Source organism: Grammomys surdaster, unplaced genomic scaffold (assembly GCF_004785775.1).
Source record: "Grammomys surdaster isolate TR1022 unplaced genomic scaffold, NIH_TR_1.0 126198, whole genome shotgun sequence".
Lineage (NCBI taxonomy): Eukaryota > Metazoa > Chordata > Mammalia > Rodentia > Muridae > Grammomys > Grammomys surdaster.
The window spans coordinates 6,540,977-6,554,656 of NW_021621003.1; the positions used below are offsets into that span (position 1 = coordinate 6,540,977).

At 49.3% G+C, this 13,680-nt stretch overlaps 1 protein-coding gene and 1 long non-coding RNA gene across 6 annotated transcripts in view; one reads left to right on the top strand and one right to left on the bottom strand.

Moving 5' to 3' along the window:
* Positions 1–73: 73 nt before the first annotated feature.
* Positions 74–13,680, bottom strand: part of Camk2g (calcium/calmodulin dependent protein kinase II gamma) — a 58,874-nt gene continuing 45,267 nt past the window's right edge. Inside the window, exons 14-21 of one of the 5 annotated variants that reach the window (XM_028758571.1) lie at positions 11,369–11,437; positions 10,165–10,209; positions 7,971–8,019; positions 6,745–6,858; positions 4,655–4,730; positions 4,188–4,282; positions 2,551–2,795; positions 74–2,091 (exon numbers count right to left, since the gene is read on the bottom strand). In XM_028758571.1, the coding sequence (XP_028614404.1) occupies positions 2,563–2,795; positions 4,188–4,282; positions 4,655–4,730; positions 6,745–6,858; positions 7,971–8,019; positions 10,165–10,209; positions 11,369–11,437 (681 nt within the window). In that variant the 3' untranslated portion in view covers positions 74–2,091; positions 2,551–2,562. Of the gene's footprint in view, positions 2,092–2,550; positions 2,796–3,864; positions 4,283–4,654; positions 4,731–6,744; positions 6,859–7,970; positions 8,020–10,164; positions 10,210–11,368; positions 11,438–13,680 lie in introns of those variants that run through there. The other 4 variants (XM_028758569.1, XM_028758570.1, XR_003710157.1 and 1 more) reach the window with 4 other exon arrangements.
* On the top strand, positions 774–11,964 carry LOC114613307. The gene is made up of 3 exons (XR_003710159.1): positions 774–827; positions 2,015–2,143; positions 11,864–11,964. It is a non-coding gene; the product is annotated as an uncharacterized LOC114613307 (long non-coding RNA).

Consider the following 13,680-nt stretch of genomic DNA (forward strand, 5'->3'; position numbering starts at 1 on the left):
AGTGAAGCCTTGTCACGCAGGCTGCTAAACTCCAAGCCCATGACTAAGAGCCTCCAACAGCAATAACACAATGGACTGTTTAAAGGTTATTTTATTAAATATCTTCAAGGTTTCATTGTAACAAAGCTATGAAGGGACTACCAACATTCAGAACAAACACTATTTTTTTTTTTTAAATTATTTCTATGTCATCATGCAAAAGTTCTGCATCAAATGCCTTCCATTTCCTGTTTAAAAGGTGGTTTGTTTTTTAAATAGTCTATTAATAGTCTATAGATGCTGACATTAGCCCCAGAAGTGGAGTAAGAACGCTAAGATGTGGGGCTGGAGCAGCCATATGAAGCTATGGGTCTTAATGAGCTCTAAGACCATTTGTTGTCTTCAAGCCAGCAAAACCAAACCCTGTGGTGAAGGTATCTGTTGGCTGACACTGCAGGCTGCAGGGCAGGAAGGGACTAGGGTCCAGGGTCTGAGGCATGCACAAGGTGCTTGAGGAGCCTGGCTAAATTCAAGCACCAGCACCCATGAATTTGTTCTCTTCTCAGCTGGTTCCAAAGTCTGTAGTTCTGTCTCTTTTCCCAGCTCCTGTGTCTCCTGAAGGTCATCCAAGGAGCTGAAATCTACCCACCTTTCCCCCCTAAATGCAGACAATGTGCAGTTGTTTGGTGGGAGGGAACCAAGACTATGACCAATTGCTCCTCCATTATCTTCTCTGTTATCTGCCTAAGGTACAGATCTTTTCTTCCTGGAATGGAACTCCTTGAGCACAGAGAGGGACAATGAATGCAGGAGCCTTGGCTCTGGACCCCTTTTTTGGGTACATGCAGGTGAGGGGGTGATGCCCATGCGGATTGTCCAGCAGAAAAGTGTATACTTCAGTTGGTCAGTAAAGAGTCTCTTTAAAGAGGACACTTCTCACCCAAGCAGTCAGTTCAATCTCAAACCCAGGGAAAGAGATGGACATGCAGCGTGGGAAGAAGAAGGGAGGCAGCCCAGAGGGCAGCCAGAATGCATAGTAACAACCACCAACTCTTATCCCGCTGCCTCACTCCTCCCATCTCACAGGGGCGCTTGGCAGAGGGCCTGGGCCCAGGTGAGGGTCAGCATGGGGACCACCAGCATGAAAATACAAGACAAGGATGGTCCAGGTCAGCACACAAACAGAACTGCCAAAGTGGCTAAAGGAGCCCTGGCCAAAGACGTCTGGATCTCTCCTTGTTACTTTAGGAAAACCAACAGGAAACAAAGTAGCAATCCCTCCCACTTCCCACCTGCAGAAATCAGGCCTCAGTCTCAGGCCCACGGGCATTGTGCATCCTATAGAAATGGATGAGTAAGTGCATGTCAGACTAACGCGAGGTTTCTCATCGGCTCTGTGTCAGACACACTTCTGCAGCACCAATTCTCTTCCCGCCTACACTAACTGGAACGGTACAGCAAAGTCCAGGCCTTCAGTCCTGAGGCCACGCCTCACAGCTGCCTCCACAGCAGGCTGGGACAGCAGGCAGGAAGCGCTGCATTCTCTCCCATGTAGGTCCAATAGCCACGGCGTTTGCTTCTTTCTCATACTAGGTGTCAATGCATGTTCTGAAGAAGTTCACTCCAAGAACTGGGGTGATCAGGCCACCTCTGGGGCTGCAACCACACCATAGTTCTATCCACGACCAAAGCTCTGTCAAGAGTCCTTGCCTGGTCCCCCTGAGTCCACAGGGGCCTGAGGCCAAGCTCACCTCTTCCAAGGTGGTGGGCGAGCCCACTGTTCATGCCTGGATGAGCATCACACAAACTCCTGCCTTCTTGCAAGCCCAAGGGCTATCAGTTGTTTTAAAATGCATCATGGTACGAATTCCATTTTTTTAAAACAATCTTATTTTCTTTTTTTTTTTCTTAAATGTAAAAAACACCTCGGTACAGCAGAGACAGACACGAAGGGCGGGCGGGAGGGCTGCATGCAGGGTCGTGCATTGGCTGCTGCCGCTTTGTAATTGAATTGTTTTAAACCTCAAACGAACAGGACCGCCGCTGTCACTCAGGCCCTCCAGAGTCACTGGCTGCGAAGGTTCAACCTCCAGCTGGAATCTCCTAATGCCCCTGTCAAACAGAACAGGAGGCGGCAACAGAACAGAGGACATTGAGAACACAGGTAAATTCATTGGATTTTGGTACACTACACACTCGACTAAGTCCTTGAATGGGCTGGAACAGGAGAGGCTACTGTAAACACAGCACTGTCTCACATTTGAGTGCCTACTCAGTGCTTCACACATCTCAATCCTCACAATCCATTCTGGAATGGAGGTAGGAACAACACTCCCCATCTTTTGATAACTAAAGAAACTAAGGTTAGCAGGGGAAGAATGCATGTGCCAAGTCTGGAGTCTATCTGATTACAGAGCATGGCTTATCAAAACTATGTTGCCCAGTCTGTGTCACCCCTCTGGGAGGGCGCATACCTCTTCTAGAGAGCCACCTCCTGCCCTTCTCTAACTCCTCCCACCTCAGCTATCCAAACTGTCCCAGTCCCAGTCCCTTCTCCCAGACCAGGAGCACCTGTGGCTGAGCTCACTGCAGTGGTGCGGCAGGGGCCCCTGAGCAGTGATAGTGGACATTGAGCCACTTGCCGTCCCGGCGGTGCCACACCCGGGTCTCCTCTGACTGACTGGTACGAGGCCGACCCTGCCCGTCGATGTACTGAGTGAGCCGGATATAGGCGATGCAAGCTGCGTCCTCCCCAATCACGTGGACGTGTGGGTTTAGGATGGTGGTGTGGATAGGCTTGCTGTTCTTGGACAGGACTGCAGGGGGCAGGGCAGGGAAGGGGAGGTAGCAGGCATTAGGCTTGGACACTCACATATTCCTGATAGGCTGCACCTTCTTGACTCTAGCTCCGGCAGCCATTTATAGAATCCCCAAGTATTCCAACATCGCCCCCCAGAGGCCATGATGCTCCATTACATTAGTTTCATCCAAAAGGAAGAGAAATGTGGGTAACAAGACTAGCATTAGGTATTATGCTGAGGTTTTACATGCAAGAGAGATGTATTTCTTTACTGATATTTTCTTCACTATATTCAGAAAAAAAGGACTCAAATCAAAGTAAATATTTAAACTCAAGACCATGTGGCTCTAATAAAAACCTATGGTTTTTCTACTTGGTTAGGCTGGTGTTTAAAAGTCCCAAGCTTATTTTGCCCCTAGCTAAAGCTAGAAGAGAAAAATCATAAAAGCAACACATTCAAAATCAATTGGTGACTTAAAAAGAAAAGGCACATCAAAGTTTGAAATCCCTAAAGCACCCAGCTCAGGATCTCCCCCAAGTTCCCCGAGTTCTCTGGGCTTGGAAAGTGAAGGGAGCTGGACTGCCACTCTCAGCATATGCCTTGCATATGGCGATGCTTGCACTCAGATCCCCTTTAGTTCACTCCAATACTACAGAGGCTGCAAGAGACCTCCCTTAGAACTAAGATAAACACTGTTCTGGCTACTAGAATTACTTAGATAGCTAAGGGATGACGAAGGCAGCATGGGAAGATCACATGCGCAGACTCAGCAGGGGAAAACAGCTACAACATAAAACCCAGGGCAGGACAGGAGAAGACACCATGGATAAAGTGGACAAGAGGAAGGAAAACTGAAGAATGAGGGCTTTGGAAAGCAGAGGTAGAGATGGAGGTGTGATGATTCAGTTCTAGAACTTCCAGGAGCTTATAGACCTCCCCTATGCAGATGCTTGGCTCCCTCGATGTCCAGGGCATCCTCGCCACAGTTTCTGACCCCACAGTTCACCATTACTGCTCTGTTACTTGCTTACACACTCTTATCCTGTTTGTAATTTCCTGTATTGTGAACCCTGCAGACACAGACCTTCATTATTACTTGCTGAGATCCTCTTGAATTAATCTTGAGGAGTTTATAGTCTGTCTTGGAGACAGGTGCTGCTTAAAGAAATACAGTGACCCTAACGGTGGTGATCAACAGTGCCTTTATACAGCTGCCAAGTGAATGGGCTCAGCCTTTGAGCAGTGCCAGTTAAAAGCCAGCAGGGCACAAGGAAGCGAGTGAACAGAGCAGGATGCAGCGGGAAGGTCAGATAAGGCAGAGAGAGGTACTAGGGTACGGGATGGGTAGGGACAGAGGCAGGGGTAGAGGGGCAGGCAGGAGTTTATCAGCAGCACGAACCCACTCACGATTCTCAAAGTAAAACTTATGGAAATCCATCCCCTCCACGAGGTTACCAAGGGCTTCTGGCTCAAAGGAAGTGAGGCCCGGGTCACAAATCTTCCTGCAGAAAAGAGGGCCAGGGTGGGGTGGAGGGTAAAAACACAGCCTGTCAGGCCTGTAGGATTACAAGCCTTGTTCATCAGTTGTGACTGGCCCACAGCAGGTTAGCTGTGGCCTACAGCTGACAAAACAACACTATTCAGGTTTTTCCTTGTAGAGTCACTTAGCAGTCCTGCTCTTTTATCCAGAGTCAGGATGACAGGTCAGGCTGAGTTGTGGGGAGTCTACCTAGAAGGAATCCAAGCCTCTGGGCTTAAACATTTGATTCAGACAGGGCTTAAGGTCCAGACTGCACTTTCCATGGGATCAGAGACTTTTTGGGAAACAGAAGTGGACTTGGGAGACAATCTGAGGGCAATGAGTCTTTACTCACGTGTAGGCCTCAAAGTCCCCATTGTTGATGGCTTCGATCAGTTGTTCTGTGATCTTAATGATCTCCTGTTTTCGCACTGTTGGGAGGAAAAATCCACCAATTTACCTGTTGGGCAACTTTCCTAGGGGCAAAAGAGCCTTCCTCAGTCCTTCAGGGATCCCTTGTGATCTTTGTCAAAGACATCCTTCTCCTCCTCTGTCTTTTAGGCCCTGTGAGGAATAAGCCCACCCTTCTTTCCACGCCCCTTTTGGCATCTGCAGAATTAAGGACTACTTCCTTTCTAAGCCCATCCAGTAGTTATTGGGTCTGTGACCTTTGCCACCTCTTTATCAACAACCAGGTTGGAGAAAACATCTTTGCTTTTTAACAGCTGAGGAGCCTATAATGTCATTAACCCACTCTCTAGTCAAGAGTCTGTGTATTAGCAGGGTTAGCAACTAGATGCAGCTGTTCTCTGTTTCTAACCACTTCTTACACCAGAAAGGGCTCATTCAGGCTGCAGTAACTACTGCACTTGTTGCCCTTAGTCAGTGGTCCAGAGCTTAGTCTGCCTGAGAACAAAATCAAACTAGAGATGAAGTTTCAAAAGGATGAATAGAAAGCTAGGTTTGATGCTTGCATCTTTTTACAACACTCATCTCTTCCATGAGGCTTTTCTGGGATACAGGATCTTGGGACTTGTAAACTTTTAACAGCTTCTCTCATGAGTGATGGCTACACTGCCCTTGAATAAGCTTCAGAAAAACTAGAAACCTGTACCAGTTCTCACATCAGGATGAGTTCCCACAGAAAATCGAGAAAAGACTGAGAGGCTGGTAGGTTGATAGCCTCCTTCCCTACCCAAAGGGCACATGGTGACATTCTGTTTTCAGGGTTAGCTCACTTACAGGTAGAGAGCTACTAATAGCAGGGGGTGTCTCTAGCGTAAAGGTGAGCTTGGGCTGAGTTCAGGCTAACCCTAACTATAACTGGAGCCCCAGGCTGGTCCAGGCCACAAGCCTTTCCTCACAGGCGCAAGAGGCTGCAAGACAGACAAATGTGAGCATTAGAACAGTACCAGCATGACATAGCTGGGCCAGCACAGCTGAGGGGAGTATCTGGGTGGGGGAGGGTAGTTGGGCAGCATAGCTAAAGGGGAAGCCAGGAGGGGCCTCCACAGAGAACGCTGACAGGGGGGCAGCTGAGTGAACAAGCAGGGGCTTAGGGGGATATGTTCTGTCCTTTGTCCAGAGAAGCAAGTAGGTGTGTCTTTACAACACTTCCCTACAAGCTCCATCAAAGTTATCTGAAGGACCTGACGGGGGTCCTATGGGTGATGAAGACTGGATTTAGGACAGACAGTGTGGGGCAAAGAAACCAAGAGAGATGTCTTTAACACAGACAGAACTACAGACACAGACATGAGTCTCAGGAACCTGGCCAGCTACTACTGTGCTTGAGGTGGGGACCCCCTCACCAACTCCCATTTAACAGATAAGGAAACCAAAGCTCTTGGAAGCTAAGACACTTCACAGACTTTTGAAGGTAGCACAGCTGGAATTTATGTTTCCTTTTGAGACAGGTCCCATTATGTAGCTAAACTCGCCTTGAACAAAATGGAGATCCTTGGCTTCAGCCTCAGCCTCGTGAGTGCTGGGATTGTAACTGTGTATCACCACACTTAGCTAAGTTTCAAAATCAGGTCTGTCTCATTCAGAGCCCATGCTCTTAATACGGCTGACCCACAGAAAACCCTAAACCACAACACAATTCCTAGGCTGTAACAATGTACCATTGCTCTACTCCCACCTCATGAACCTGACTTCTCATCTTCTTCCTGGCTGTTGTCAAAGCAAAGCCTGCTACACAGCCCAGTGCCTTTCTATGCTCCACTTCCACACTATGGTTTCCCGCCCACTCTTCTCTGGTCTCCAAATTCAGGCCTGCTTGGGACTAGTGCCTCCAGCAGGCCCCCTCCCCTGGCAGACACCATGCCCCTAAAGCTGACTAACAGGCAGGTGGGCTAGGCTGACTGCTCTTGGGGGAATCCCTGAGGGGCTTCAGGAAGAGCCAGGGAGTTGGAAGCCAGAATGTGCCTCCCTCACACTTACTGGCTGAGGAGCAGAGAGAAGGCTGGGGCTGCATGCCTGCAGAGGGGGCTGTTCTGTCCCGGGGGCTCCGTCCTTCAGGCACCAAGCTGCCATTCCCAGTGCGGAGCGGGGCAGCTAGCCAGCCAGGGCAGGGCAGGGCAAGGCAGAGCAGCCAAAACAAACAGAATAAGGCAGGTGAGCGAGCAAGCCGGACAGGACCCAAGCCACTGGCACTGCAGAGCCGGGGCAAGGTGAGGCCTGGGGCTGCTGTGGACACCGGACCACATCCCACTCAGCTGCCTCTGCTAGAGAGGCCTCCCAGCTGGGAACACTACAAAGGTGAGCAGATCTAGGCTTGCAGCTTCCAAAGGAGCCTTAAAACAACTATACAAGGACCCCTGCTCCCAGATAAGGCATTCAAGAAGGGCTAGGCCATCAGGCCACCAGTCCAGCAGTGGAGACACCTCTTACTCTGTCAGTGTCAGACTGATTTGACCTCACTCCCTGCAGCCCTGAAAGTATGGTTTGAACTCTCTGATGGTCTGACAGAAGGTCACGTATTGAAAGCATATGTAGACGTTCCAAGGGGCCAACCCAAAGAACAGGAGAACAGACCCCCTGGTCTGGCTCCATGTTCCTTATAGCTCCTGGCATCCTGGGCAGCCCCATGTTTAGGCTAGTGATCATCACAGGCCTGCAAAGCCAGCTGAATGCAACTTCAGACACCAGATCAGTTCTATTTCTAACAATCCTGGCCAGAACTCAAGCTGGGGCTGTCCTTGGGTTTTTGTTTCCTTCCTTTTTTCTTTTCTTTTTTTTCTGTCTTTCTTTCTTTTTGAGGGCAGAGGTGCGAGTTAAGTGTTCTACCATTGACTTATAACACAACTCTCTGTCTTCATTTTAAAACTCGAAAGTTCTACATCCTAAGAATTACCTTGGTCTTGAGAAAACCAGGACCTATCTCTGCAGATGCCTCTGCTCTGGGACGAACATCATTAACAGGAACGGCTCTATACGCTCTGGCCCTGGAAACAGCTGATTCTAGACTTTGGTGAAGGAGGAGAAGCCCTTTTTTGCTTGCACCAGACAGGAATCTCATATCTCAGTGTATGGAAGTACCTTTTAAGTTAACCCCTCCTATAGTTTAAGGCAATCCCAGTTCCAGGGACAGAGAAGACAGATGCCCCATCAATGCTGAGGTACCCAGGTCAGGTAGGGGTCCCTTCCCCTCCAAGGGCCACACCTACCTTTGAGATCTTCGTCTTCTGTAGTGGTATTGCAGCTCTCTGTGGAGCCCTGTGGGCCGAAGAGAACATATATGTGATCACCCTTGGAAGCTCGCAGGAACAGGAACATGTGAGTTCCTACAAGAGCCCAGAGCAATCAGAGAAGTTCTACTCCACCCTTGCTCCTTTGTTAGAAAACTCTTCATGTCCCAATGTCTCTTCCTAGGCTTTCTATCAGGAAAAGGCATTGCCTAGGCATTCCTGCTAAAGCTTTGGTCATCCTTCATCCTTCTCTTATGTCCCCATCAGCCCAAAATTAAAATTAAATTCCAAATAATTAAAATTTTAAATCCAATTTTTAAAAATTAAAAAAAATACCTCCCCAAAATTCAGCATTGTGCCTTTAATTTAACTCTGGATCTTACTTCTCTTCAGCCTTCAGCTACAGTCCGTCCAAACTGCTGACATCTCAGACGGGAATCACTACCACAGCTTCCGCTCTCCTCACTACACTCTCTAGAATGTGGTCACAGCAAACTTGTAAACTACAACTGGACTTTATCTCTCACTGGATAAAAACTACCTGCTTTTTGTTGCAGGAATAAATGTAAACCATATTGCTAGGCACAGGTGGCGCTCACCTTTAATCCCAACAGTCAGGAGGCAGAGGCAGGCGGATCTCTTGTCAATTCAAGGTTAGCTTGGTCTACACAGTCTTAGGACAGCCAGAGAGCGACATGGGGAGACCCTGTCTTGAAGCAAACAAACACCCCCAGGCCCCCACCCAGGCACAAAGTAAGCCAGACTGAAAATTCTGCCTGCTTCCCCAACTTCTTGACTCTTTTTTTGTTTTGTTTTTTTGTTTTTTTCAAGACAGGGTTTCTCTATATAGCCCTGGCTGTCCTGGAACTCACTCTGTAGACCAGGCTGGTGGCTTCGAACTCAGCAATCCGCCTGCCTCTGCTTCCTAAGTGCTGGGATTAAAGGAGTGCGCCACCACTGCCCGGTGACTTCTTGACTCTCATCTATGCCTTTGGCCCTTACTCCCTGAGCTCAGATCCACATGGTTCTTTCTGGCATTACCCAGGCCAAGTTTGTGCACTTGCAGTGTCATCTGCCTGGCAGCCTGCCTGTCTGCTTCCTTCCCACTGATGTTTCATTTCTAGCTCAGATATCCCCTCCTAAGAGGCCATTCTCTGACCAATTAATTAAAGGCTCTCTTCACTCTCTTTACTTTGTACCACTTCCTTCAGGGCACTTATCACTACTAGATTTTATATCTTATTTGATTATTGGTATGTTATTCAACTGGGTCTTACCCTCCAGTCAGTTCCCTCCCCATCCCCCATGAAAATTTGTTCTGTCCTTTCTATAAGGTAGAGCCATGGTATTAAGTAATGCTAGTAAAAATTTAGGAGTGGGAAGTTATACTAAAGAGAATGCTGCAAGGTCTGGCTATATTCTTGCCTTTTGGGAGTGTGTATGTGTGTGTGTTATGTGCATGTATGTATGGGTGTGAGTGCACCTATGGTGTGTGGTGTGCATGTATGGGTGTGAGAGCACGTGTGGTGTGTGGTGTGCATGTATGTATGGGTGTGAGTGCACGTATGGAGGCCAGAGACTGATGCTGTTTGTTTTCTTCAATTGCTCTCCACTCTGGCTACTGAGGCAAGGTCTCTGGTTGAACCCAGAACTTGTTAATTTGGTTAGACTAACCAGCCAGATTGTCTGGGAGATCCTGTTTCTACCTCCCGTGTGCTAAGACTCTAAGTGGGCCACCATGTGGGTTCTGGGGCTTCAAACTCCTGTCTTCACGATTGCTCAGTAAGTACTTTATTCATCAAGTGTTTCCAAGGCCTTTGCCTTCTTTTCCCCTCCTCACATTCCTCCTCACTAAACTTAACTTGTGGAGGTAACTATTACTACTGTAACTTGCAAATAAGAAAGCTGAGGTAGGAAGTGGTTACGTGACTTGCTCAGAGGTTTGTAGCCAAGATTCACACCAGATCAATCCAACTGTAAAGCCTAGGCTCAGAGTCAGTAAGCTCCACCATTCCTCAGAATGGAGTGACTGACAGGCTCTGGACACCACAAACACCTCTGCCTTGGGGTATAGCCTGCTTGTAACATCCACAGACCTCTCAGACCCTAGAAACTCAGCCCAGTCATTTCCTGCTGAGCAAGAAAGTAAAGCAGACTTGGTGGCCGCACTCACCTTGATCCCATCTGTGGCATTATGGACCACGGTGGTCTGCGGTTCCTGTGAGAGAAGATAAAAATTACCCTCCTGATTTGGGGACTTAAGCTCTCCCCAAGGGATCCCCACACCCTTACACAGTACCCTTAGAGACCCTATGATGACCACTGAGGCCTGCCCACCAGCCATCCCTATGAGAAAAATATATTCTGGCTCAACTAGGGTCCCAGAGAGGTAGGAAACCCTGGATTTAGTTGACAGCACTGGCTGGTAAGGAGAAGCTTGGAAGAGGCAGGTTCTCAGGAAGCTGAGAGGACAAGGGCCTCTGTACGTGAAGTTTGTTGGGTCTGAGGGTTCTTCCTAGATTGGAGCCCCATGGGGCAAATCTACAAGAAGAGCTGTGGGATTCAGAGCACAGGTCAGGCCCTGCCAACAGTGTTCATCAAGGGGTGCACAGAAGACGGGGACACAGGGAAAGCAGAAAAGATAAAGTCTCCCAATAAGAGCTAGGATGCCCCTTCAGTTAGCTGAGCTCAGGGAGGTGCCCATTTCACCCTCCTTCTGCCTTCCCTAGATGGCCCTCTGGCACCACACCATAACAAGAGGGTCCACAGAAGTAGAAGGCATGGCAGACATGATCATTTATTTGTTCCCTTCTTCCCTTCCTGTTAGCCCATCAGCTAGCCAGCACTACCAGTGAAAGCTCTGTGATATGCAGTACCTGCTGAAGAACCCAGAGAGGACTGAACAGAGGGGCTCTCCAGGACCAGAGAGACACTGGGGAACCCCAGTCCTCCCTCCTGTCCTTAACTATGCAAAGGAGAGGCTGAGGCAGGTTCTACAAGTAGGCTTCTAAGAACTAACGATCAGGTACCAAGAGAGCTTCTACCCTGTGCTTTTTAAAGCAACTCACCTCCCTGGACCCCATAGCAGACCCACTAGGGGTCAGGCTTGGGGGTGGGAGGCCTAACTGGCAGCCCTGATCACTCTTTCCCCCAGCAGCGAAAGGAGCAGGAGCGGTGGTTCTGCCATGCAGGATGAACATTGCCAAGCAGGAGAATGAAGGGCAAGGGGCCTGCAGGGCAGCACACAGAGCAGTCTGCCCTAGGGGAGGAAAATGACAAAAGCTGAGGAGCCCTAGGAAGGTAAGGCAAGAAGAGGAGGTAGGAAAGGGGCAGGAGGCAGCCAGGGTCAGAGGCGGAGAAGCCGTAGTCAGAGGTACCATGGCCGTCTGCAAGGGCGCGGGCTCTTGGGCTGGGCTTACGAGACTGTTTTTGTTGTTGCTCTGTGGCTGAGACAAGAAAACAGACGGTTTAGTTCTCCAGGGTCACCAAAATTGCTCAGGTTTGACTCCCAGACCTCCCATGTCCCCAGTCTGGCGCAGAGGTGCCAGGCCTGAGGTGGCAACCGTAACACTATGTGGATGGGAGCAATGGTTAGAGATGGAGAATTTGGGGAGCCCTGGAGACCTAGCTCTGGAGGCATCCTCCCTGCAGGACTGGCCGAAGACTTATTTTAAAGCATCTCCAGAAATTTCTGCTTATTCCAGGTGCCAAGTCAGTACAGAGTCATACCAGATATAAAGAAATTCAGGATTTTCTTCCCACATTATAGGTGGGAAAGATGGTGACTTAAAACAGAATAAAACCTGGGAACTCTGGCTCCCCCGTTGCCCTTCCCCCGACACCTGCATTTCCTTCCCCTCTTGATATACCAGCCTGAAGCCTGATATGAAGAGGAGGAAGGAGATGAGCAAGAACACCTGGCCTTCGGGGTGGAATTCAACTTAGGGATAAAATGTAGCCACAGATCTCCCTGCTCTTCATCTTCCACCTGGTAAGTCTTGGACTTGATCAGCTGAAAGTGAGGGCAGAGCTCCAGGGAAGGGCAGGCAAATCTCAGCGGTGGTTGTGGCTGCAGTCCCAGCACTCAGCTCCCAGGAAAGAACAAGCCGCCCAGCAAGTCAATATTCCTAATGGCAACTCGACCACCAGGGATATTCTTGCCTTTTAAAACATTACAGAGTGACACAGCCAAGAAAGAGTGTGAGGGGCTGGAGAGGAAGGAAGAAGGCCAATCTCCAGTGCAGGGAACCACATCAGTGCTCTCTGCCTCTTCTGCTTCCCTGAGCAGTTCAACTCAGTCTCAATGGGTCCCAGTGCAGTCACAGCCACCAAAGAGTGGCTTGACAACCTGAGTTCTTTCACAGGCACAGAGACAAACGTAATGTGCCTCTATTCAGAGCATAAGATATGTTGATGGTTAGAATGCATGTCTTCTCTCCACAGAATGCATCCAGACTCTTCTACATCTTGCCTACAGGCCTCATGGGCCAGATCTAAGTTATATAACCCTGGCCTGCTGTCAGTGGCTGAGAGTTCCTCAAAACCAGGGCTAGGCATGGAATCTTGAGTCAACATCAAGTACTATAAGGATGCTACTGAATTCTACAGGCTGCAAAGAAGTTCCATGTTAAAAAACAACAACAAAAAACCCATCACCAACAAAACACACCACAGCACTTATCTTCTGTTCCTATCCTGAGACAGCAGAGGGCAGAATTTGATTTCCTGGGTAGGGTAGACTGGAGAAGGGTGCCCAGCCTACAAAGCCTATGGTTGATCTTAAGACCTTTACAGGGGATGAACACTCCATGATAAGACAGGCCTTCTCTGCAGAGTAACACCCCAGGGGCCACACCTCTGGTTATAATGGATGGTATAATGACTAGGCTGCTTGTTCCCTTGTTTTCTCATGGTGCCCTGTGTCCCATGAGAAAAGATGCATTTACTGTAGTTTCTCAGTGTAGCTGTTCCCCTTGAGGGCTGGGTGGGCAGGCTACAATCCTGGACCTAGCAGGAAAATGGAATTTTCACAGGAGAACAAGGTTTAGAGCCACAAGCTGACCATTAGCTCTTCTCAGTACACAGATGCCTACTGAATGTCAGGCCCCAGGAAGCAGCTGCTCATACCTGAAGAATAGGCCTCATCTCCTAAGTGATAGTCTCTCCTTGTGCCTACTGCCTTTTCCCAAAATCCCTATAAGCTCTACTCCCTACAGTGGACTGTGGGAGGCTATCCAACCTCCACAGCAAGGAGTGCCATACCACACCTTCCAGTGCCCATTGCTAAGGCCACTGGGTGATCTTGGGCAATGGCCCCGCCTGGCAGGACAGGCCACACCTGTCCACACAGCACAGACATGCAGTGAGGATGAGTGACACACACGCACATGGCAGAATGGGTCTGCATGGCTGGCAGGCGGGCACAAGCAGCATGAAGTGGGGGTGGGATGGGTGGGCAGGCAAGGCTCACCATTAGGTGCACGCTGGAACTCGACTTCCTTTTCTGGACACACCACAGCAAGAGGGAAAGAGAAGGGGAGAGAGGAGGTGAGAAGAGAAGCACAGAGACGCTGCAGGTTAGTGCACCAGCTTGGGCTCTGCATCGAGGGAGGGAGGGAGGAGGAGGAGGAGGAAGAAGAGGAGGAAGAGGAAGAGGAAGAAGAGGAGGAGGAAGAGGAGGAACAACCCC